At 33.2% G+C, this 27,262-nt stretch overlaps 1 protein-coding gene and 1 non-coding gene across 2 annotated transcripts; both read right to left on the bottom strand.

Moving 5' to 3' along the window:
* Positions 1–2,003: 2,003 nt before the first annotated feature.
* Positions 2,004–7,010, bottom strand: LOC105785460 (transcription factor E2FA). The gene is made up of 14 exons (XM_052633017.1): positions 6,599–7,010; positions 5,301–5,493; positions 5,035–5,088; positions 4,839–4,924; positions 4,642–4,730; positions 4,473–4,524; positions 4,243–4,295; positions 4,104–4,154; positions 3,948–3,996; positions 3,776–3,841; positions 3,607–3,683; positions 3,222–3,447; positions 2,806–2,872; positions 2,004–2,656 (listed from the first exon to the last, which is right to left on the bottom strand). Exons 1-14 carry the CDS (start codon positions 6,869–6,871, stop codon positions 2,523–2,525), a joined length of 1,470 nt encoding a protein of 489 aa, XP_052488977.1. The 5' UTR covers positions 6,872–7,010; the 3' UTR covers positions 2,004–2,522.
* Positions 7,011–12,330: 5,320 nt separating this feature from the next.
* LOC128033316 (small nucleolar RNA R71) lies at positions 12,331–12,437 on the bottom strand. The gene has a single exon (XR_008189524.1). It is a non-coding gene; the product is annotated as a small nucleolar RNA R71 (small nucleolar RNA).
* Between the last annotated feature and the right edge of the window lie 14,825 nt (positions 12,438–27,262).

The raw sequence follows: 27,262 nt of genomic DNA, 5'->3' as shown, positions 1-27,262 counted from the left end.
ACATACTTTATAAAACCCACACGAAAGTGCGAAAAAAAAACAAAGGGGTCTTCCAATATAATCAAATCATTTGTGTTGTCCATGTCCACTAAGGGCAGTGACCCTGTTAGTAAAACTTATTACACCTTAAACATGTCATATGTTATAATAACGAGGTCCCCACCTTTGGTGGACATAGATAAAATGAATTATTTAACATGTCATATGTTATAAACCATCCTCTTTTGGAAAAAGTAGTTGTCATGTTCGCATAACCACTGTCAAGTAGGGGTCATTTATGCTCCATCATTTGACAACATAACATTTGTAAACTTGAAGCCCTAGTTACACTTCAAACCCAGACCATATAATCACCGTCAACTGAGACTTTGAGTTGCAACGCGATTTGACTTCCTAGGTGATGGCTCCATACTCACATGGCAGATGAAATTTGTATGTCACTCAACTCGATGTCACCATCGTAAATTTAAACATTCCTTAAAATTATAACAATGTTTATCCCAAACACAGATGAAAATAAATATACAAACTTCTAATTTCTAACCCAAAAAAAATCATTTTTAGGCAAGTAAAAATGCATCCTACAGGGCGCATTTTCACTACAACATCAATTAAAACACGCCATGTAAGACACATTTTCAAAAAAAAGACTATAGGACACGCTTTCACTAATATAATAGTGAAAACGCATCCTTTCTCTTCAAAAATAGCATAAATCGATAAATTTAAAGAATTTCAACGTAATTTCTCAAAATATTTTTTTCAACATATTCTTATAAATTAACCTATAATTGGCAATACTATTAGTGGATATATTCTATCCTTGCTTTTTATTGCTATCTTAAACCACCACATGAAAACATGATATTTTTTAAACTCAAAACTTAGTTTAATTAGTTCATACAATCATTTTTAAGAAAATATCTAAAAAGTTTAAGTTTAGAACTTAACATTTAAAATTAAAGGAATTTAACAAAACACTTTTACTCAAAAGCTATTTGAATATCAAATTCAATTCAATCATTCTCGAGTTAAACTCAAACCCAAGTAAAGTGGGTCAAGCTATCTAACAAGCAGAGTTCAAATTCAAATAGCTCACAAACCTAAACAAACTTTTTATTTATAAATGTATCTTTAATATTTTGATATTAAATTACTATTTTATCCAAAAATATTTTATATGGAACAACCTCAAACTCGAGTATATAAATCATGTATACATGCTTAACCAAGCCAAGCTTAAATAGTTTGATTTTATTTTGAGTTGAGCTCAAATTTAGATAATAATATTTAATCAAGCTCAACTCAAGCGAGTTTTGTATTGAGCTCAACCCTCTCACCGTTCGAGCTTGGCTCAACCCAACTACAACCCCTATCCGTATACAATCCTTTCCTTATCCTGAGCTACAAGACAACCTCCTTTATACCCAACACCCCCTAAAAAACAAGAAAAGAAAATTAGCTTTTATGAACCCAAAAATCAATTAATTCATACAATCATACTTGAAAAAGATAACATAAGGAAGTCTATGAGTTCAAATCTCAATATCTACAACCCTTATCATGAACAACAACCTCCTTTACACTAAAAACAAGAATATGCTTTTATTCTCATTAATTTTGTTCCTTGCATTATGGTGAAGGAAAGCTAAACTTATCTTCTATGGATAGCAATTAAGTATAACTCTTGACCTTATCCCAACATACTATTACCAGTATGATATGCAAATCAGAAAACGCTTATATGATATGCAATTATAACTCTCCAGATAAAGGAAAAACTTACAAAATGTATTTAACTTAAACTGTGTTTAGCATACTATTGACGCAACCACCTAGTGATGAAATTCAGGGAAGCAAGCAATCTGGTCACAATCCGCATATACAATACATCATATAAACATATCATTTCCCAACAAGTATCACAGCTTAGCTTCCGTTTGTTATGCAAATATTAACATCTAAGAAAATACTTCTTTGAAAAACGTTGACAGCCATGCGCAAAGCACAACTCAATTCGAAATTGCTATTTAACTCAACCTTAAATGTTTATGTTCAATAATATTCAAAATAAAAAGTTTTTTACCAATATTATCAGAATAAAATATTTTTTAGAAGTCACTTTCTACAGGTAAAATGAAACCTCATCATCAATGATTGTCATCGAAATGCAGCAATTCTACACATCTACACTTGGTATGGCTGCTTCAATATTTCAAACTGATTAACTAAGCAGCTCAGATCAACAAAGGGGCATTAATGCACATATAATCAGCTTTGATGGACAGTATCAACTGTATCATTGTCCCGGTATTGTCCATTGCTTTTATTCCATCTTCAACACTCATCTAGCCCGGACATCCAGTGTACAACACTTGTATTTGTGCAACTAACCCATAATTTGCTCAACCACGCTAAATTGCATTCTCCTTCGCCCCAAGTTACCAACCACATTTTTATCCAGTGATCCATGTAAATTTAAGATAGGATATTGTTTTCAGTACTTGGTCAGAAAACTAATTTTACCTATGAGTAGAGTGAAAAGCATGAGATGGCACTTCAACCATCCTGGATGGAGGGGATTGTGGCCTTGGGGTACTGATATCAGCCATTCCAAAGTTAGCATCCAGCATATCTACCCCACTCCATTCGACACCTGCAATTCTTGGAGTTAAGGATTAGACATCCACTTATTGTGCTATTAAAGTATATTGATTTGGACAAGAAAACGAGTTTGAGCAAGTGCTTTTTCCCTCCTTTGGGGGTCAAGCATATTGAAGAGCTATAAAATTTCTACAAGGATACAGTCTGTCTTCCACATATCTGTAATGCTAACGTCAGCATCTGATAGAAGCCAATAATCTGCATCATTCTGAAAACAAGAAAAGAAAAGTGATAATCAATTTACATATCCGACTACTGGCAAAACGAAATTACATATTTAACCATAAAAATATGGACCAGCGTGTAATATTTTAATTTCATTTCATTTTCTTTTCTTTTCATTCTTTTTTTTTTTTCTCCAATTTTGGTGCATGGAGGAAAAGGAAATTGATCTTAGGTGCTACTCTCATAAAGAGGGGTAATGACCAATGTTCTAAATGAGTTTTAATTCCACACTACCTAAATTTATAAATACCTTTTGCCATTAATTATAGTTCATATATCCATTCTCTATAAAGCTTGCTACAGAAATAATTGGTAAAAGATGCAGTACTTACGTCAATATCCGAAGGAACAATTCTCATCATTCCTCCAACAGACTCCTGTGAAGCATTAACATCACAGTCCATTTGATGAGTTTGTACTGCCTGCGGTTCAATTTCCTTTCTGGTTCTCTCAACATTGACCAACTCAACTTGGTTTTCATTAGAGCCAGAGCTTGAAGCAAGTGAGACACTTGCAGGTGGCTCAACACCATTCACCTCTTCAAACTTCTCGAATTGGCTGAAGAAAACCAACAATTTGAAAAGAAAGACAAAAGAGAAGGATGTCAAAACAAGAACCTTTGTTGTTCATCATCACTTAGATTAATTTCAAAAGAAAGATTGTACATAATCATGGACAGCTAAATAGTTTAGCATATACAAAAGAAGGGAGCAATACCTGACTAGATAAACATCAATGGAACCCATTGTGCTTCTAAGGATCATCCTGTATCTCCTTTGTGGGTAGTCAACAGCCTAGAATATGGAGAAGAAAGGCAATTATGCATTCAAAACATTAGACTAGAAAATGGTCCTAACTCATTAGAATGCTCTAGCCATCAGCTTACTTCATCAGGATCAGGTACTTCCAGAGTTGTTCCATGTGGAGCTTTAATTGCTATCAGGGTTTCATTCTGCCAAAAGCAACATGGAAAATTTAGCATAGTAAAATAGAGATCAGTTCAAGTGCAGAAGATGATTGCAGAGAAATAAATTTAAAGAAACATGGAATAAACAGACCCGAAAACAAGGTAGACCCTTGATGTCTTCTTCAGTTACAAAAAGCCACCTGAAAAAGAAATGAAAACGGGTAAATGTATCATCATTTGCAAAGAATCAGCAGTTAACAGCACTTAACTGGGCCCTGGTACAAGGCAGGGGGGACAATATTCTTACCTCTGATTGTTCTCATTCTCACTCAAATCCCTCAATCTTTCCTGCATTTCTCTGTAATATTTTAGAAGCATCAGCAAACCTAAACAGGTTTGAGACAGTAAGAGTTACTACTTCAAAAAGAGAATAAGCAGTGCATAACCTTATTTGATCATCTAAAGTGTGCTCTTTCATGGTAAGGTTTTCAATTTCTGCCTGCATACAGAAGAGTAAGTAAGATCATATGTACAAATTGATCAACCATCGATGGTGGAACATTCTCTTGAAAGCTATAAACCAAAATAAAGAAATAGAAATACACTCTTATGCACAATAACAGGAAGATTTGTTGCCTGGGCAAGGTAAAACAAAACCAATATTACTTCCTAATACCTGTAATAAAGAGACATCACCATCCGCTTCTGGCCTTGAATCGTCAACACCCCTAATAAATTTTGATTTAATCCTCAAATGAGTCTCACATTCATTGAAGGTTAACCAGAATGACAAACCAAATTAAAACAACAAATTCTTGAAAACATTTAAAATCATTAATAATTACTTCCAACGTATTTTGTTTTTCAGCTTCTTTTCAATAAGACCAATGCCTTCCAAAACATTCGTTATGTCATATATCCTCCTCTTTTGCACCTGTTGCAACATATAGAGGGGAAAAAGACAAAATAAATAAAAGAGCCATTTCAATAATATGACAAAACATCCAATGGTACATAAGCTCCGTTAAATGTATATCATTACCTCCAGTGTTTCTGCGGCCTTATTTAGGTCAAGGATACCATCTTCAGCATGCTTTATTAGGTTGATGAACTTTTTTGTCAAGAAACCTAAAAATTTCAACCACATTAGTACTGTGCTCACCATGCATAAAAGCTCTAGGAAATACAAATACCCATTGCTTAATTTTTTTTAAAGAAAAAAGCATTATTAAGGTTACCTAAAGAACTGTCATAACGGCAGCTGCCAGCAGGAGTAAGAGGAGCTGGAGAGCCTGCCCATTACCATACATAATATCAGTCGTTCCTCTCCATATAAAAATCTCTCTTTCTTGGCACATTAGACTACTGATAGTGATGATACAGTAATTAAATTGGTATATACGCTTTGGACTGAAACATAAGTTTCCTTCTAATGACTAAGTTCTTAGCAGACAATTAAATAATGAGATAAAAAAGTGGATGAATGAGCAAAAAAGTTTCTCACTAGCATTTGACACAGGTGTTTGAAGAGCAGACTTATTGGCCTTGGAGGCCTTTGATCTATTATTTATCCTTCCTCCTTTAGCAGAGACAGGTGTCTGGAACGGACTATTGGCTGTGCTGGTAACTCTTGGACTGGTTGTCCATTGGCTAGATTCAACTTCCTTGTTCACAGTTGTACTCTTCCTTTTTAATTTCTGAGAAAAACCAGTGGTGTTTCAAAGTGTTGCTAATGGCAGGAAGAAATACAAGTTCACCTCAGAAGTTATTATGGCTATGCTTAAACTAATAGTTGATAAAATATATGATAAAATACATAAGAAGAGTTACTGTTAAGTGTTAACCATAAAAACCTTCAGAATTACTTGACTAATTGATGCAAAGGCTTTTACAAAGCCTAAACTCATGGTGATCAATGCCATGAAACAATCAAGTATGTACAAACAATAATGATTCACTTGTTATTAGGTGGAGGACAATAAGTGAAAAGAATACTTCATATATGAACATAGGTTTTGAAACAGATTAGCAATCATCATTTGTAGGGGGGAATTATGCAGCCAGAGTCATAACAATGTCAACCGAATCATTTATCAAATAACCATCAAAGCAGCAACATCCAAAGAATTTACAGACTTCAAGCTTTCTTCACATAGGGCATGGCATCTAATAATCTGTTCTAAACCAACAATGCAGCACATGCATCTTCTTCCTCTCCGAGTATAGCAAGTTTATTACATGAAACTAATATGCTACCAATTGCAATTACGTCTGAAATCCAAAACATTACAAACAAAAACCCAATAGCTAGATATTCACTTTCATCATGTCGGTCAAAAGTTATAGTGCTAAAAACTAGTTTCTCAGAGCATGAAAGTGCATAAGCCATCAAGTTTCAGCCATTGGATGATGCCAGCATTGTTAAATTTCAACTTAGTTCAGCAAAGAAGCACTTTATTCAGCCCAAAGCCCATTATACCATCAAATACATCATCAAAAACATAAATGCACTGCGAAAAAAATCACGTATTAAAGTACAAGCATAACAATTTCACTGCAGAGTCAAATAATGCTAATGATACTGATAATTTCAACTCCACTAAGTGAACAACTAAACTGGAGATTATCAATTGTCAATAAAAGTTGCAATCGAACAAAATATAACGATATATGTTAAATGAGAGTAAAATTATCGTTAAATAAAAAACATATTGATAGTTGACTAACCACGACATAACCACCATTTTTTAAGGAAAAAATGTGAAAAACATTTATTGAAAATTACAAAAAAAAAAAACTCACTGGAGATCTCACAACAATCGCTTCAACTTCTTGATCGGCGATGATTCCACGAGTATTGTTACCGGTGGTTAAATTATTGTTACTATTATTAGAGGAAAATCTATGATAATCATCCGGATGAACAAATGGCGGCTTCATCGAGGCGAAAGCCAGGTGGCGGCGTATCGGCGGAACAATCGAAGGAGCCGACGGTGCTGGTGCGGAGACGGCAGTCATAGAAGGAGGAGGATGCGGCGACGTGGGGCAAGCGGAGGCTCGAGCCACACCGGACATTGAGGTATACGGTATAGAGAAAGAGAGAGGAAACCAGAGAGAGAGAGAGGAGCGTAGAAATTCACTTCGAAAAAAGAGAAAGTGAGGGTTGGAGAGAAGGATGAGGGAAAGTTGCGAAGAGGGAAAGGGTTAAAGGAGGGAAAATGAAAGAAATGAAATTTGAGAATAGAAAAATATTCTTTTTCATATTTTTTTATTAACTTTATGTTATTTTTATTTTCACTTATTTTTAATATATTTTCGGAAATATGAAAAAATAATTAATGATTTTTTTGGGCAAAATACCAAAAAAAGCCCTATTTTTTTAAAATTTATCGAAATGGGCCCGGTATTTTATTATTTACCGGAATGGGCCATTTTCTTCGAAATCGCGTCCACATCAGCGCGATGTCAGGGGACGTGTCAGCAAATCGCGTCCACGTCAGAGCGCTTTGCTTACGTGGACACAAATCGCACCTACGAGGATGCGATTTGCTGACACATCGCGCTGACGTGGACGTGATTTCGGGGAAAATGGCCCATTCCGATAAATAATAAAATATCGGGCCCATTTCGGTAAATTTTTAAAAAATAGGGCTTTTTTTGGTATTTTGTCCCAATATGTATTACTGTAATATGTAGCTCAAATTATGTATTGTAGTTAATATTCATAATATTGTAGCTCAAATTATCAATCCGTCTATACTATTGTACTAATAATATATATTAATGTAATATTGAAGAGTTAATTGATTAAAAAATAAATGCAACAAGTACAAAAAGATTCAAAATTATTACCAACAAAATTTGAACCAAGGTACTAAGAGAAAAGAGCAAGCATCTTAACCAACTAAGCTAAACTAATTAATTAACATATTATAAAAATACTGTTATTATCTTAATTATATTACTTACGTTCTAACGATTTATCGGACCTATTCCATACACGTGTCAAATCAGAAAAAATAATACAACAATTCTGTAAAAAAATCCAATGTTTACTTCAAATAAATAAGAAAAATAATGATTTGAATGTTTCAAAATTCAATTTTAAACCGAAAAAATCAAAATTTAGAGGTAAAAAAGGATCTTTTTCGACGAAAATTACGGCAAACCGCCTTTGGCTGTTTGTCAGCGCGTAGATCTCGAAAAGTTATTCAAAATAAAAAAAAATCGTCTCAATCGGACAACGGAGCCAAAAGTTAAGGCCTTTCAAACCTTTCCAAGCTAAAAAACATAAACGGTTAATTTTTTGACCGGTGGGTACTGTTCACGTGCGGCATAAATCGCGTCCACGTAAGCACGATTTGCTTCCACGTCAGCAAATCGCGCTTACGTGGACACGATTTGTTGCCACGTAAGTAATCGCACTGACGTGGACGCGATTTGCTGACACGTCCCCTGACATCGCGCTGACGTGGACGCGATTTCAGGAAAAATGGCCCATTCCGATAAATAATAAAATATCGGGTCCATTTCGGTAATTTTTAAAAAAATAGGGTTTTACGTGTAATTTGCCCATTTTTTTTATGTTTGAATGAATAAAAGAAAAATGTAACTTATCATTTGGTTGTTCTTTTGATTTCTTTTCATATAAGAATATAGACATAAATACTAAATTATTATTGAATTTTAAATAATAAAATTATTAGTACAATATTAAAATATTGATTTGTAATATTATTATTTCAAATATTAATAGTTTAGGAATAAAATTAATTTTATTTTTAATATTAATTACATGAAATATATTTTCAATCTAAAAATATTGTAATGATATGATTTATATTAATATAATAATTTATTTAAATTTTAATTTATATCTATTTAAATAGAAACATTGACATAAATTTTAATTATTAATATTTTAATTTTATCATTAAACTGTTAGCTTTTAATATTAATATTTCAGAAAGTAATTAGTTAAAATAATATTTAAAGTTTCATATCAATTTTAAATACTCACAATAACATTACTTATAAATTATCAAATAAATATTAATATTACATTAAGCATATAAATAATTTTAAAACTCCTAATATATTATATAAAAATTATTAAATGTTATTCATATTATTTTCATATTATAAACTATTCTTACTACATATTTACAGAGTATAATTTTGTTACAAACTAAAAGAAAATGACAAGAAATTTAGAAAAAAATACGAAGGTATTTTTTTTAACTCGACAAACATAATAATAAAAATTACAAAATATAATATAAATGAATTAATAGTGGTAAATGGGAAAAGATAAATGAATACGAATCTTGAGTAAATGAATGTTTTTATCTTCCAAGAAACACACGTTTAAGAGACTTTGGGTCTAATTTTGTTACTTATGGATGAACATCACGAATAAAGCAACTGCTACAAAATATTTTAGGCTCAATAGAAAACAAAAATTTGAAGGAAAGAGGATATAGTAAGGAATGTCACCGTTGAAGTACAGAAGGTGGCATATGATTAATAAGAGAAGAGGCTGATAAGATGGAATCATCCTAAAAACATTTAGGAACGCTCAATTGAAAAAGAAGGGCTTTGGCTACTTTAAGAAAGTGTTTGTCTACTTTAAGAATGTGTTTGTTTTTTCTTTCAACTACACTATTTTGGAAAGGAGTACTAACACAAGATGATTGATGAATAATACCATTCTAAGTCATATATAAGTTGAAAGTATTGGAAAATATCCCTTTGCAAAATACGAACACTAACATTAAATTGAGTTTTTATTTTAGCACAAAAGGCACAGAAATAAAGAATAACTCAGAATGGTTTTTCATTAAATATAACCAAGTTACGCATAAATAATCGTCCACAAAAGAAACAAAATAACAAAACTAGACTTTAAAGTAATAGGACTTAGACCCGAAACATCAGAATGGACTAATTCAAAAGGAAACAATGACTCTTTCATTAGTTCTACGAACAAAGGGTAAATAGTGATCTTTAGCAAATTGAAATGATTCATAACCCAATCATAACAAACTTTGAGAATGAGGACACAACTTGTTCTAGGATGACAATGAAGGATGACCCAACTAGCAATATACCTCAAAGGGAGAATCCATACTAGAACAAGCAACAGCTCTCTGCACATGTGTATCAAGAAAATAAAGACCTCCAAGCTCACGGCTTCTACCAATAATTTACTTCGTCGTAAGATCCTAAAAGTGGCGACAATCAGGAAAGAATAAGACACAATAGTTGAGAGCACATGTAAGCTTACTAATAAATAATAAGTTAAAAGAAAAATTAGGTACGCATAATGATAACTCTTGAAAAGAGTTATATTTCATGTCTTTAGACCTAACTAATTGTCTGTACTTCAGTAAATTTAGTTTCATTTTAGGATATTCCATTCGTAATTTTCATTGCATTACATTAAGAAGATTGAATTGTGCTTAAATGTTATTATATGTTACTTTTAATTGCATCTGGTAGGGTTGTATTTGGTGGTTTGGCAGGTGCAGGTTGAGAAACAAGAAATAAAGAAGTGAAGGTTTGTCAGGGAAAAAAGTTGGACAGTTTGTCAGCATGGATGTTGTGGCAATTCCACGAAGACCGAGTCAACATTCAACGAATGCAAGTTTCAGCCCAACTTACTCGTACAAAAAAAATCTGCCTAAAAAAGAGGAGAAGATAATCTTGAGTTGTAGAAAAAAGAATTTAAAAAGGGGAGAAGATAAACACGAGTTGTTGGATTTACCCTAGGGAAAAAGCATATAAAATGTAAAAGGAGGGAACCTAAAAAGACAAATAAAAAAGGAAAAGATCCTTAAGCAAAAATAGAGGGTAGCGGCTGAGTAGAGACGGAAAGAGGAAGACGAAAGCAGTCTTCTAAGCCATTACAGGACACTGTGCTGCTAGAGTATGAATTGGACACGTGAAAGGTATCTTCTTAAAGTCTTCCATATTTCTTACTTTGTTCTTCCATGAATTGAATAATGAAAATAGTGTTGGATGTTATTTTGGTTTTGAATTTTATGTGACAACCTATGAACTAAATCTCATAGGGTTGGGATTACATGATGAAACTTTTATTTTCTTTAATGGTTGAAGCATATATCAAAATCAATTTACTATTTCATTCAATTGTTTTTATTTTTAAATTGTATGCGTGCAATCCCTAAACATAGATGATTGTTCGACATGCCTTAGTTCTGAAAAGGTTAGAGTAATTAGACCGAATTGAATGATATGAGTAAGTACTCGATAGATAATTGTAGTAGACTCTAGACATAGAGCGGTGTTCATATAGAAGGAAACAGTGCAGGGTACCATATTAAAGGCCTATAGACACAGACAAGGTAACTTGAGGTTTTTGCTTTCGAAAGAAGCAGGCCACTTTAGAACTCTTCTGAGCAGTAGAGTGATTACGATTTTGCCAAGGCATTTTTGACAGTAAAGGTAGATTCTTAGTAATTTCAACCTTCCATATCAACATCATATATCCCTTATCCCTTGCCGTAGTATCTTTGTCATCACATCCTTAGTTGTTAATTTGTTCAGTTACATATTATTCATATAATCATTTTCGTAATTTCCATTACATTTTTTACTCTTGCATTGCCATAGCATTTCCAAGTATTCATTAATTCCACATATTGCATACATCATTATTCCTTTTAATTGCCACCGTATACGTACCATAGCTTTACCATAACATTAATCTCATTTTATTATAATAACTTGACCATTTTTTTGCCTCAATCTGATCCTTGTGGGAACGATACTCACTCATCACTTTATTACTTAATTCGACATGTATACTTGCACAAATCGGATATCATTTCACACGCGACACATTTTTGGCGTCGTTTCTGGGGATCGAGAATTTGGTGAAATTTGGTTTTGTTATTTTACTTAATTCCATCAGTTTTATCTAACTTAGTTTAATTTAATTTTTACAGGTTTGCCATCAGTGTATGAGAAGAGGCATTCCTGCTAACGAAGAGTATCCTTTTGACACAAAGCTCGAGAGAACTTTACGAAGAAAGCAGAATGAATTGCGAAAAATGGCTAGGAACGAGAATAATCCTGGTCTCAATGATAATTTGAATGGTCAGGACGCTAATCCTCTTGTTTGTAGGGTGATAGATGATCGAGATAGACCAATTGGAAAGCATGTTGTTCCAATTTTGGATGATCTGAATCCAGGGATAGTTAGACCATAAATACAATCTCAGTAGTTTGAGCTGAAACTGATAATGTTTCAGATGTTGCAAATAGTAGGACAGTTTAATGGATTACCTACTGAAGATCCGGGACTGCATTTACCATTTTTTCTAGAGGTTTGTGACTCGTTTAGACAATAGGGTGTTCCTGAAGACACTCTGTGACTTAAATTGTTTTCATATTCTTTAAGAGATCATGTAAGAGCATGGTTGAATGCTTTACCGTTGGGAACAGTGGCATCATGGAATGATATTTGCCAGAGATTTTTGTTAAAGTATAATCCTCCGAATATGAATGCCAAACTTAGAAATGACATCACATCTTTTTGGCAATTGGATGATGAAACGCTATATGAAGCTTGAGAGCGATTTAAAGACTTAATTCAAAAATGCGCGATGCATGGATTTCAACACTGGACTCAGATGGAGATATTCTATAATGGGTTGAATGTGCATACGAGGATGGTAGTTGACGCTTCTACCAATGGTACTCTATTGGATAAGTCTTATAATAAAGCATATGAGATTTTGGAAAAGATTGTCAACAATGATTATTAGTATCCCACCACTCGAGTTTGGACTGGTAGAGCGATTGGCACCAAGGAACTTGATACAATCATTTCATTGACTGCTCAAGTAGCATCTATAACTAATATGATCAAAACAATGAAGAGACCAACTACAGTCTAGGAGATGGAATCAGTCGAACTATCATGCGTTTATTGTGGTGAAGACCATGTTTTTGATGAATGCCCATCAAATCCAGCATCTATATACTACATTGGTAGTTTTAGCTAGGATAATAACCCCTATTCCAACACCTACAATCTAGAGTGGAAGCAACATCTGAAATTTAGTTGGAATAATCAAAGTGTGGGGAATCCACATAATGTTGCAAGATAAAATATCCACAATGCACTGCTCGGTTATAATCATCCTATGTCGAGGCAAAATGCTTAACAAGGTCAAGTATCATCTTTTAATTCTATTGAATCTTTGTTGAATGAGTATATGGCCAAAAATGATGTTGTGATTCAGAGTCAGGCTGCGTCTCTTTTAGCTCTTGAAAATCAAGTAGGGCAAATAACAAATGCTCTAAATGCAAGCCACGAGGAGCATTGCCAAGTGATACTGAAAATTCAAGAACCCAAGGGAAGGAGCAGTGCAATGCCATCACTCTTAGAAGTAGGACTCAGTTGGATGAAGTTGTTCAAGATGCAACGACAAAGGAAGACAAAATCAGCTGCAATTAGGAAACGATCTCAAAACCTACTGAACGATAGACAACACCTGAAAAGGGTACATAGAGAAATGTTGTGGCAAAATCAGATCATGTTGCCAACGAAAATGCCACAGTAAAGCAATATCAGCAACCTGAAGGACGACCACCTCTACCTTTTCCTTAGCGATTTCATAATTCTAAGCATAATGTTCAGTTCAAAAGATTTTTAGAGGTCTTGAAGCAACTCCATATCAACATACCGCTAGTAGAAGCTTTGGAGAAAATGCCCAATTACGTGAAATTTATGAAAGACATATTATCAAAGAAGCCCAGATTGAGAGAATTTGAAACTGTTGCTCTCACTGAAGGGTGCACAACAATGTTGATGAATAAGTTGCCTCCAAAGTTGAAGGACCCATGGAGTTTCACCATCCCATATTTCATTGGAAATCATTATGTTGGTAAGGAATTATGTGATTTAGGAGCAATTATAAATCTAATGCCTCTGTCTATTTTCAAGAAGCTAGGAATTGAGAAGGCAAGACCCACAACAATCATGTTGCAACTAGCTGATTGGTCTTACGCACATCCGGAAAGTAAAATTGAAGACATGCTGGTAAGAGTAGATAAATTTATATTTCTTGCTAATTTTCTTATTTTAGAAATTGAAGCTGATCAAAATGTGTCAAGTATTCTTGGAATACCTTTTCTTGCTACAGGAAGAACTCTAATTGACGTGCAAAAATGTGAACTGACCATGAGGGCAAATGATCAACATGTTACTTTTAATATTTTTGATGCTTTGAAAATGTTTTTGATGCTTTGAAATGTGAAAATGAAAATGAAGAATGTCACGCGATTGGATTGATAAAACAGCAGTCGAAGAGTTCACGAGATTTTGCCATAGCAATTCTGATAGTGATGAAAATTCATTTGAGTGGAGATCCTTGTGCACTTTGCTGGAGCAAAATAGACCTTTCAATTTTGATGAACAATGCTTGGTAGCTCATGTATATATACATGGAGCTATTGATGGCAAGGACATGAAAACGGGGGACACATTTAAAGTTAATGGACAACGCTTGAAATACTATTGGGGTGCTCATGTAGAGTGAGACAAACAGTCCTTTGATCTTCGAGATGTTTAACTTCAACATCTTGAAAATTCTTTTTATTTTTATTTCATTTTCTCGATTTAAATTTCTTAGTTATTTCATTTCTTTTGTTTAATAAACTTGTAACAGCCCCTTTTTAGTGAAATTGAAACGGTGGTTTCGGAACCACAAATCTGATGATTAAATTTTTATTTTATTTCTATTTTAATGTCTATGGGATTAAATTAAGGTCGTATAAAAATTACATTAGGAAATTTTATGTTTGCATGGTTAATTAAACAAAAAAAGGATTAAATCGTAAAGAGGGTAAAAGTTGAGTTCTATTAGCTAAAAGGGCTAAAAGGGCTAAAAGATTATGAAAATGAAACCAAATGGACTTAAATGGTAATTAAACAATTTATATGGTTAGTGGATGTTTATGGTATGATTTTGATGAAATTATTAAAGTTTTTAAATGTTAAAATGGTAATTAGATAAATAAAAATTAAACTAAATGAAAAAGATTCACTTCATCTTTCTCATTTTTCACCCACCACCAAAAAATTGAAGGAGAAAACACCATTGAAGCTAGCTAGGGCATTCGACCAATATTTCTTGTTTGCATGGTATGATTTTTAACCCTATTTTTAATGATTTTTATGTTTTTGAGATCGTTTTAGCTTAATCTAGCTGGCTCGGAGGTTAATTTGTAAAACTGTTAAAGGTTGAGGGTTATGCCATGAATTTTCTTGAATAATTCTTGATGTTAAATTTTGGATTATGAATCTTTTTTGATAAATAAACAAGTTTTACAAAGTGATTTTTGATAAATTTTGGAAATTAAGGACTAAATTATTAAATGTATGAATTCTAGGGTTTTAATGTGAAATGATGATAAACATGGGTTATTTCAAGGTCCCTTTCATGTTCGATTAACATGGATTTAGATTAAAATGGTTAGATTTTAAGTTATAAGCTTAATGACTAAATTGTGAAAAAAGTTAAAATGTTAGAGGCAAATGGTAATTTTGCATAAATATGAAATGTGGATTTAATTGAATGTTTAAGGTTAATTGAAGTACTTAATTGAATATAATTATCTATTTAGATCAAGATAAACCACGTACGGACCTAGATCGAGGAAAAGCAAAAGCTACAGATTAAGTCGATTTACGTTCACGTCCCTAGTTGTCGAGGTAAGTTCGTATAAATGGTTATCATATTGATACTATTGCAAACTGTATGTTATTATGTTATTTATAATGTTAATTGACCGAGGTATAAATAAATTAATGCTATGACAGTTATCGAGTCCCGATTGAACCTTAGGAATTCGTAGGATACAAATGATATGTCAGTAGGGATTTCATGTTTCGGGTGCTGGTCTTGAATGTCCTACCGACGGCTGAGGTCCTGTATTTGTTGCGGATACCTCATAGCTCATGTGAATAGAATCGTGTAGCTTACATTCTGACCCACAACTCGTGTGAGCAATGATTTAAAGGAAAGGAACGGTTATGTAAAGGCACACTTCGTGCGAGCTTTCCTGAGTATCCGATGAAATTTTAGATGGTTCAACGAGTAAGAAAAGGGATGGAAATGGTAAGTTTTCAAATGGAATTATGCATAAGTTTATGGAAAGGATGTATGAATCAAATGATGTATTTCATATGAAAATGACTTATCATATGGTTAGTTCAAATGAGTTATGCATAAATGTGATAACTTGTGTATTGATGGTGATATATAACAGGCTTATAACAAGCTTATGGTTTGGAATTTAATGTACTTATGCTTTAAATTATGCAAATTGAAATGGTAAGTTACGTTTTGATCTATACGAATTTACTAAGCATTAATTGCTTACGTAGTTTCTTTCCTATGTTTTATAAATTATCAGAAGCTCGATCGGTTTGGAAGCTTGTCGGAGATCTATCGCACTATCCAGCATAAATATCATTAGTTTTTGAATGTTTTGGCCAAGGTTATAATGGCATGTATAGGTTGAATTGTAATGACATTTTGTTGAATGATTAGTTGGTGAATTGGCAAGTATAAGTTAACTTTGTTGGTTCAATTTGATGCCTTGCTAGATTGTGTTATTTTGGTTATCTTATGATGCATGTTTTGAATGGTCCATATGGTATGTTTTGAGTTGGTATGATTATGTCAAGTTATGGAATGTTTTAGAAAGTATTAAACTAGAATTTGATGTTTGAAATTTGGTAAGATTGGCATGTTTAGGTAAGTGTTGATGATTGCATTTGAGGTGCTTTTGGATGGCATATTGGTTAGTTGAATTAGGACTTTTGGATGGAATATAGGGTTTTGGTGCCTTGAAAATGTGCACAAAAAACCTAAATGTTCATGCATGAAATGGTATTGGGAATGGCTTGATTTTAGGCAAAATTGGGTCCACACAGCCTGAGACACGGGCGCGTGACTCAGCCGTGTGGGGCACACGGCCTGGCAACACGGTCGTGTGTCATCTGAGAGTTCCTTTGTATGTAAATTAGTGAGTTACAAGGCCTAGCACACGACCTGACACACGAGTGTGTGGGGCAACTCAGAGAGTTGCACAGCCTGGCACATGGACTTGCAACATGGCCGTGAGACCCTACTTAGAGAGTTACATGGCTTGGCACACGGGCGTGTGACATGGCCGTGTGACCCTACTTAAAGAGTTACACGGGTGAGGACACGAGTTGAGACACTGTTGTGTGTCCCTAGTTTGAAGGTTACAAGGTTTAAGACATGAGCGTGTGTCTCAGCCATGTGAGACACGGCCGTTTGATCCCTGTTTCTAAATTTTTGTGACTTTTTCTTAGACTTTCCAAATGATTCCAATTTGGTCCCGGATCATTTCTAAGGTATTTTTAGGGACTCGAGGGCTCGATTTAGAGATGATATGTATGTGTATGTTTTATGATATGTTTATGTTATTGAATGAAATTAAGTTTAAATGTTTCGATTGTATTATAATGCTCTGTAACCCTAATCTAACGATAGGTACGGGTTAGGGGTGTTACAAAACTGCAGGAGGGGAAGAGGTTAGTGACGTAAAGCCTGTTGAGATGAATCTTGCTAATGAAGAGAATGCACCCAAAGCACCTGAGGAATAACTAGAGAAAACAGAGTCTGTCAGTATTGAGACTGACCGTGAGGACAGAGAGGAAGCAAATCCCTTCGTTGTACCACCAGTGGACAACACTGCGGCTGTTCCATCTACTTCTACTGAACCAATGATTGAACAGGATCATGAGATCAATCGGATTATTGATGAACTAGCCAGATTTGGTAATGAAAATGAAGATGTACCACTCAATTTACTTAAAAGGCTGATGCGTTATAAGATGAGTGCACGAAAGACCACTTGCCCCAATTAAAGTACCACCATTCAGTTCCAAGCTCGAGAAGTTTTTCTCCCTTTATTACATCTCATTATGTACACATATATGTTCTTGCATTCATGATTCATATCTGTACATACATTGAGGACAATGCGTCCATTAGGTTTGGGGGTGTATTGTGCATCTAGACTACATTAGATATTTAGTTGAGGATTCATGTTTTAATATTTTTGTTCATTTGCCATTCATTTTGCCAAAGCACGTATGACTGCCAAGAATTGTTTAGATTGTAATGAGTGTATTTTTTTCTGTGATGTTTGATGAGGATCTTAATTCTTCTATAAACTTAGAAAGTTATGACAGTGGATTAGGTGACATTAGCTTAGGATAGTTTGCTTGTAAATGGATCCCTAGAATTAGGATGTCCTAATTCCAATTACAATTTATCCATAGTAAGTTTCTTCCAATTACAATTTATCCATAGTAAGTTTCTTTTGATAAACTTAGAGACTCTTGAAATTATATTTGGTAACATGGTAATACTCAATAATGAATAAAGTGGCAATGTCTAAGAAAATTCTTTAAAAATAAAAAAGCCATCAAATACTCCAATGCTTAGAATTACCGAGTACGTCAGCACTACTTTGTTTGCTCCATCGTGCTATTGACTAGAATGGTGAGTTTGAGTAAGAGTGTGTAATAAAGAAAATTAGGGGCACTTCACTATAGTAACGAGCTGAGTACCTAAGAATGTATTGTTTGCTCCATCTATCTTTTTAGTCAAAAGCCTTAGCTTCACAATTGAGTATTCAAATCGTGACATGATTGAGTATTTGACAGTTTAGTGTATGCTCTATTGTGATTGTCGAGTCAAAGAATCATGGACAAGCTGAATCCCCTAGTGAAAAAAATAGGCATAATAAATGGATATATATGTATTTGAGCATGTATAAGGACAGAGCGAAAAAAGAACAAAGAAAACTGATTTAGTTAAAAGATGAACTAAGTAAATTAGGAGGTACTTGCTATACTGAAAATTGCATGAATACTTAAGATTTTTCTCTCCTTTAAGGCAATATTTTCTACATGTCTTTTGCTAAATAAACTTATGAAACTTGATAAAATTTTTAGACATAGAAGATTGTTAAGAACTTAAGTACAAAATGCTCTCTTAAGGGTCTCACAATGCGAATGTGATTATATTGCTATGGCAATTCTTAAATTAATGCATTCATGCATATTTTGCTTAAGGATAAGCAATAACTCAAGTTTGGGGGTGTGATAACTCTTGAAAAGAGTTATATTTCATGCCTTTAGACCTAACTAATTACCTGTACTTAAGTAAATTTAGTTTCATTTTAGGACATTCCATTCATAAATTTCATTGCATTACATTAAGAAGATTAGAATGTGCTTAAATCTTACTATATTTTACTTTTAATTGCATCTAGTAGGGCTGTGTTTGGTGGTTTGGCAGGTGCAGGTTGAGGAACGAGAAATAAAGGAGTGAAGGTTTGTCGGGGCAAAAGGTTGGACAGTTTGTCAACATAGATGGCGTGGCAATTCCAAGAATACCGAGTCAACACTCAACGCATACCAGTTTTACCCAACTGTACTCGTACCAGAAAAATCTACCTAAAAAAGAGGAGAAAATAATCTTAGGATGTTGGGTTTTATCCTAGAAAAAAGAATTTAAAAATAGGACAAGATAATCTTTGGTTGTTGAAAAAAGAATTTAAAAAGATGAAAAGATAAACATGGGTTGTTGGATTTACCCTAGGGAAAAAGCCTATAAAAAGTAAAAAGAGGAAACCCAAAAAGATGGACAAAAAGGAAGAGACCCTTAGGCAAAAATAGAGGGTAGCGGTTGAGTAAAGACGAAAAGAGGAAGACGAAAGCAGTCTCTCTAAGCCATCGCGTGACATTATGCTGCTGGAGTGCGAACTAGACACGTGAAAGTTGTCTTCTCGAAGTCTTCCGTATTTCTTGCTTTGTTCTTCCATGAATTGAATGATGAAAATGTGTTGGATGTTATTTTAGTTTTGAATTTTATGTGCCAACCCATGAGCTAAATCTCATAGGGTTGGGATTACATGATGAAACTTTTATTTTCTTTAATGGTTGAAGCATAGATCCGAATCAATTTACTGTTTCATTCAATTGTTTTTATTTCTAAATTGTATAGGTCCAATCCCTAAACATAGATGACTGTTAGGCATGCCCATAAACTAAATCTTATTTTGAAAAGGTTGGAGTAGTTGGACCAAATTGAACGATATGAGCAAGTACTCGACAGATGCTTGTAGTAGACTCTAGACATAGAGCAACGTTCATATAAAAGGAAACAGTGCAGGGTACCGTATTAAAAGCCTATAGACACAGGCAAGGTAACTTGAGCTTTTTGCTCTCGAAAGAAGCAGACCTCTTTAAAACTCTTCTGAACAGTAGATTAATTACGATTTTGGCGAGGCATTTTTGACAGTAAGGGTAGATTTTTAGTAATTCCAACCTTCCATATCAATATCGTATATCCTTATCCTTACCGTAGTATCTTTGCCATCGCATCCTTAGTTGTTCATTTGTTCAGTTACGTATTATTCATATAATCATTTTAGTAATTTCCATTGCATTTTTTAATTTTTCATTGCCAAAGCATTTCCAAGTATTCATTAATTCCACATATTGCGTACATCATTATTCCTTTTAATTGCCACTACATACTTACCATGGCTTTACCATAGCATTAATCGTATTTTATTATAATAATTTGACCAATTTTGTGCCTCAATCTGATCCTCATGGGAACAATACTCACTCATCACTTTATTACTTGATTCGACGTGTATACTTGCACAAATTGCATATCATTTTACATGCGACACATAACATATAATTTAGGGAAATAGGTGGTGTAGGATTAGCGGTACCAAATCCAAGAATACAATAGGTGGACCCATCAACTAAAACAACTTTAGAAGTATGTGTTTGGGCCTTAGAGGTTGAAAAGAGAGTGGATTACTTGCTAGCTATAGCACTAGAGTCAATGACATAGTTGAAGGATAAGGAAAAGAGGCACTTAGTGGAGTTACCTGACTCGACGATAGGAGTGATATGATGAGTGAGTATTTTAGATGAAATGGTCTTAATACTCATTGCTACAACATTTGTTGATTGTACTCTCTTAGCATTATTTTGAAGCATTTAACAATAAAGCTTAGTGGAGTCAGACTCATGACAATAGTAGCACACCACTCCCCCTATCTCGTGATTATCACCAATTTTTTCACGACTAGTTGATCCTCGTATCTTATTGCCATGACTCACCAATGTGTTACTTGTTGGAAAAATGGGTTTGGAAAACGTATCGAAAAATAAATTTAGGGAAAAACCAGAGTTTAAAATTTTTCCAAAACAAGATCTTGGTTGTGATATCTAAAGTAATAAGCACTTAATCAAAATTGTACCTTTTCGATTCGTATAGGATGAGCGCTTTGACCGAGTAGTCTTTTCAGCTATCATCAAGCTCACATCTTCCGAGTGTAGGCTCGCTTTGAATCAAAAAAATTCACAAAAATTACCAGTGGGGTAATTTTGCAATTTCTCTAAACTTTTAAGTCAAGTTGTAAATTAGAAAAATATCTCTAGAAATTTTCTAGAATAATCTCTTTAGTGAATTTTCTCTCTACAATTTTCTTTTGAATTTAAGTGTGTGTAAATAATTACCTAAGGCTCTGTTTATATGGCGAGAGTTTAGAGAGTTCAATTATGATTAAACTTAATCACTTTAATATTAAATTAATAAAATACTATTATGATAAGTATTAAATTAAATTTAATATTAAATAATTAAAATAATATTATTTTTTGAATAATTAATCTGAAATCAAATTCTTTGATAGAGCCCCAGTAGGAGTGTAACTCTTCCACTTCTCAACCACCGATGACCAATCGTCGCTAGCCACTGGAATGCCACCGTCGTAGTCGCTAGCACCGCTATGTCCGGTGATGTAGGTGCGACACCCTTACAACACCCCAAGCCGATTTGGTTGCTACCAGTTCAATCCGGGTCAGTGACGACCCGATCGGTCAGGTTTAGCTGTAACACCTCTTACCCGTATTCATCATCGAAACAAAGTAAGAAGTGTTATCAAATAATCTGAAATATATATATATATATATATTTTTTACAAAAATTTTGACATAATTCCTTTTCATAAACATTCAATTCCTCCTGCAAATTCTCGAAACACAATTTCAAACAACTTCAATATTTCAACCAAATACAATTATATGTTCAGACACAATTTATCCATCCACAACATTCTAATTACTTTGTTAATAGTTTAAGGAAACAATTTATCAATTAATATACACCAACATTGTAAACCAAACAATATTTTATACATATATATATAAATTTATACCACATTACATTAAGTCATCTATACATGCCATTTTTTAAAGTATTGGTTGCAAAATACCTAAAAGATGATGATGATAGTGTGGATGATGTTCTGACCCCGTCCAATTCCCGAGCTGATTAATATCACTATAAAACAAGGGAAAAATAAAGAAGAGTAAGCTTATAGCTTAGTCAGTATGTATGTAATTGATAAATAAATTTCTAGCATGATATCATATATAAAATAATTTTTATCACACATAAATCTATTATCTATTCAATTTCCAGCAAACTGTTTCTCTGCGTCATAGTCACTAAATTATTTTTATCCAGAGCTACAGAACTCCAAATTAAGATCCGTAAATTTTCCCTGAAACTAGACTCATGTATCTTCTTACCATAAAATTTTCAGAATTTTTGGTTAAGCCAATTAGTACAGTTTATTCTCTAAAAATTCCCCTGTTTCACTGCTTAACACTTCTGACCTCTCTTCACTAAAAGTCAGTTATCTCTTAGTACAAAGTTCAAATGATGTTCCCACTTATTTCTTTTGAAAATAGATTCAATAAGAAATTTAATAATGTAAATTTCAAAATATAATTATTTTTTTTACAATTTTAGTTATTTTCTAAATTCAGAACAGAGGATTTCGAAATCATTCAAATCTTGTCTCACTAAAATTCCAATATCTCAAAATATATAACTCCTTTGGCATTCTTTCTATTTTATGTGAAAGTACACTCATTAATATTTAATTTCATGTGTTATTCAACCACTAACTCAATTTCTATAATTTTTGGTGATTTTTCAAACTAACATCACTGTCACTGTCCAAATCTATTCTATTCCAACATCCCTCATTCACATAGCACTATAACCATTTATTTTATAACACAATACAAGACTTCATCACTTCAATCACTCTTTCGCAACTTATCACATTCCAATCACATACTCATATCTCATTGAACATGTTGGTATAACAACAAATATTTGGGGTTTTTCACACAGTATTACCCATGTTACTTTTATCATTCGATACACGTAGTAGCCTTCACATAGTACTACACACGTGATCAAGTTTTACGGTTCACGTAGTAGCCTTCACATAGTACTACACACGTGATCAAGTTTTACGGTTCATGTAGTAGCCTTCACATAGTACTACACACGTGACCAAAGCTTTTCGGTATACATAGTAGCCTTCACTTAGTACTACACATGTGACCATCATTTATCGATTCATGTAGTAGCATTCACACAGTACTACACACATGACCAGAGCTTCTCGGTGCACATTGTAGCCTTCATTTAGTACTACACATGTGACCATCATTTATCGATACACGTAGTAGCCTTCACACAGTACTACACACGTGTTCATCGATACCTTATTCAAATCTTTACCATTCCGACAAGTTCCATAAAGATTCTTACTTTCCAATAATTTACAATTTCTCCATAGCACATTATAATATCAATCTTTCCACTCAACTCCATAACCAATTTAATAATTCGATTTAAATCACTTCAACCATTACTTGCAGTTGGTATATCCATAAACCAAGCTGATTTTAAACAAATCAACTATCAATTTCAAATTTCTAACTTTAATATAACTATTTCATATCCAACCCTTTCGCATATATAGTCACGAAATATAAAAAAAAATTATAACAATGTATTAATTGCATACAACTTACCTCGATACAAAATGTAAAGATTTTGGAATTTAATCCCCAATCTTCTCTTTTCCCCGATAAGGTTGACTTCTCGTCTTTCTTGATCTATAACAGCAAATTGAGCTTGTTTAACATTCACATTTATTAAAACAAGCTTCGACTCAACTTTTGTCAAAATTATGATTTTGTCCCTAAACTTTTGCATAGTTACATTTTTGTCCCCAAGCTCGAAAATTAAATTTCACTCCTTATTCTTATGTTTTTCAACATGATGAAAACTTTTTCTTTCTATGGCAATATCAAATTCTCACTCTAACATGTACTTATGAACATTAAATATTTTTACCGATTATGTCGATTTACCCATTTTCACTTAAAATCGCTTAGCAAAAGTTGTTTAACATAATTTCTAGATTCATACTCTACCATAAAACAGCAAAATAAACACATTTCACCTATGGGTATTTTTCCAAATATGAACCCTAACATGAATTAATGGTAGAAATAGCTAAACCGAGCTACGAGGATCTCAAAAATGCGAAGAACATTAAAAACGGGGATAGGATGCACTTACTATAAGCTTGAAAAAGCAAATAAACCCTAGCTATGGTGTCCCTTAAAATTCGGCAGCAACTATGGAGAAGATGACACTATTTTTCCATCTTTTTCCCATTTTATTTCTTTTTATTACCAAATGACTAAAATTCCCTTACTTAAAAAAATCTATTTAACTAATTCTATGCCCATTTTTATCCATCAATTAACTAATGGTCTAATTACCACATAAGGACTTCCAATTTAAAGTTTCATAGGAATTGGACACCTCTAACATATAGAATCCAACTTTTACACTTTTTACAATTTAGTCCTTTTGACTAAATTGAGTGCCCAAACGTCGAAATTTTCGAACGAAATTTTCAAATTCTTTCATGAAATTGTAGACCATAAAAATATAATAACAATTATATTTTCCCTCGTCAGATTTGTAGTCTCGAAGCCACTGTTCCGACTAGGCTCAAAATCGGGTTGTTACACTATCCACCTGTTGGACCATTGGCCCGGTTTCACATATCGGGCCCGTTTAGACTAGTTTTTGGGTCTTGGTCTCTCAAGCCCAATTTACGATCTCAGGTCCAATTTTCAAGTTTAATTACCCATTAGGCCAATTGTCTGACTTGAAATTAACTTCCAAAAATATCATATTAATTTTAATTAATTTTATTAATTTTATTTTACTTGATCAAATTTATTTTTTCCAAAAATCACTTAGATTTTCCAAATTAATTTTTCAAGAAAATCCTTTAATCAAATTCTCTAGTTGAACAAGTCTTACGACCATTTAAGTTAATTCCACATCGAATAAACCGACTCAATTAAATTATTCTCAAAGTTATAGAATTTTCTTATGATTCAAATGCAGTCTGATCAAGCTTTTATTGAGCTAGCGAAGGGACCAATCGGACATATACAATTAGGCTCTAGTGATTGCAACTATGTCCAGAAGCATTGTTTCGATAATTCGCAATTACTTTATCATGCCCGTGGCCACGTTGCCGATGAGAGGATATCATTAACTCTTTAATTGAGCTATAAATTCCCCTGTTGCTAGTAAAGCCATGCCATACACAAGTCATATACCCAACATACCGGCTATGGGCTCGATCATCTTTAGAGCATAAGCCTCCACTTATATCAAAGCACATGAGTTGCATACGCATGGTCAGTGACTAACTTAGGATTTAGGGAAATCACACAATCAACGTCACAAGTGAATTAATTCACTAACGGATTCAAAATTAATTCATCATGGGTCCAGTCCAATGTATCATTATATTAACAAATTTGTAACACCCCTATACCTATCTCGACTATCGGGTCAAGATATAAGAATGCTACATTTGTTGCCAGAACAACCATGACTATATTCTAATCAGTTGGGTTTCTCGCAGTAAATATTTTAGTATTATCAATGTAATATTCCCATATTAAGTATGTCTTAAATAAATCTTATAAAATTATTGGGTAAAATTTGTTTCAACATTTTCTCCATACAAAGTAAGGCTCAAGTACCGATACTGAATATAAGGTATCGATACCCTAGCTTAGGTATTAATATCCCTATTCTGGTATCGATACCAATTTGAGCTTCGAAGTTCAGAAAATTTAAACAAAATTCAACATGTATCAATACCTATACTGAAGTACCTATATCCTTACCATAATATTGATACTTTGACTGAAGTATTGATACCTTCCTTAAGGTATCAGTATTTTACCCCTAGTATCAATACCAAATCTTGATTCGATGTTCGGAAATAAGAGAAACTCATTATGGAACAATTTACACCTTTTTCCCTAACTTCTCTAAGTTATTTCAAATTAGCCCAATATGTTCAAAATATACGGTTTATCATCCAAAATCATTATCCAACAACCCATTTCTTTAATATATATGATATTTTCTTAATTGATGAACTCTATGTTCATACATTTTGTACCAAAATTTATAGAGTTAACACAATTATCGAAGTTTTACAAATAAGTCCTTTGGAGGACTTGTATTGGAAAAAATAGTTTATTTTTCTACATACCATCACTATTGGCAACATTTATCAGTCAATTCACCAATTAAGAATTCCTTAATTCATTTTAAGACATTCACTCACTTGATATTTCAATAGTAAATTTGAAGTTATGTGTTAGCAAATCTATTGTTTACAACAATTTCTTAATATTATAACTCTCTTATTATTTTGCCTCCTCCTCCTTCCCATTCCACATCCTTATGTACATTTACTTATATAAGAATCTTTGACCTTTAGTATGACATATTTATATGTAACTTTAACTAGTCTTCCACTATTTACACATATATTTTTAACCAAGTTGCCTTCTTGAGTAACAATTACTAAATTATTTATATATTGACCTACCGAATTCAAATTAGGATCTACTTTTTGTTTTAAAATTAGTCTCGTTGAAATTTTTACCATAAAAATTTAATAATATCAACTTAAGCCAATTAATACATTTTTCTTCAAAACTTCCCATGTTCTACTACTAGACAATCGTGCTCCTTCTTCACTAAAAATAAATATCTTTCAAGACAAGTCTCGTATTAAGTTCTTGTTTGTTTTTCTTGAAAATAGGCTCATTATGAATTTATTCATATAAATTTTGTCTACTAAACATTTTTTTTAAAATTTATAATGATTTTTCACAGTTAGAACGGGGATCCCGAAATCATTCGACATTGTCTCACAAAATTATTATATCTCATAATCTACAATTCCATTCTTACACTATTTCTTCTATGCAAAAATAGACTAAATAGGCTTTAATTACATATTTGATTTAACCTTTAACTCAATTTCTAAATTATTTGGTGAATTTTCAAATTTAAGCCACCTTTTTTGTCCGAAACTATTTTTAGTGTTAATGTTTACTTTTTCATGGTTCTTTGCATTAACTTCCATTTAGAC

This window comes from Gossypium raimondii, chromosome 1 (genome assembly GCF_025698545.1).
Source record: "Gossypium raimondii isolate GPD5lz chromosome 1, ASM2569854v1, whole genome shotgun sequence".
NCBI lineage: Eukaryota > Viridiplantae > Streptophyta > Magnoliopsida > Malvales > Malvaceae > Gossypium > Gossypium raimondii.
The sequence above is the reverse complement of the archived record's forward strand: the minus strand, read 5'-3'. Positions and strand labels throughout refer to the sequence as shown.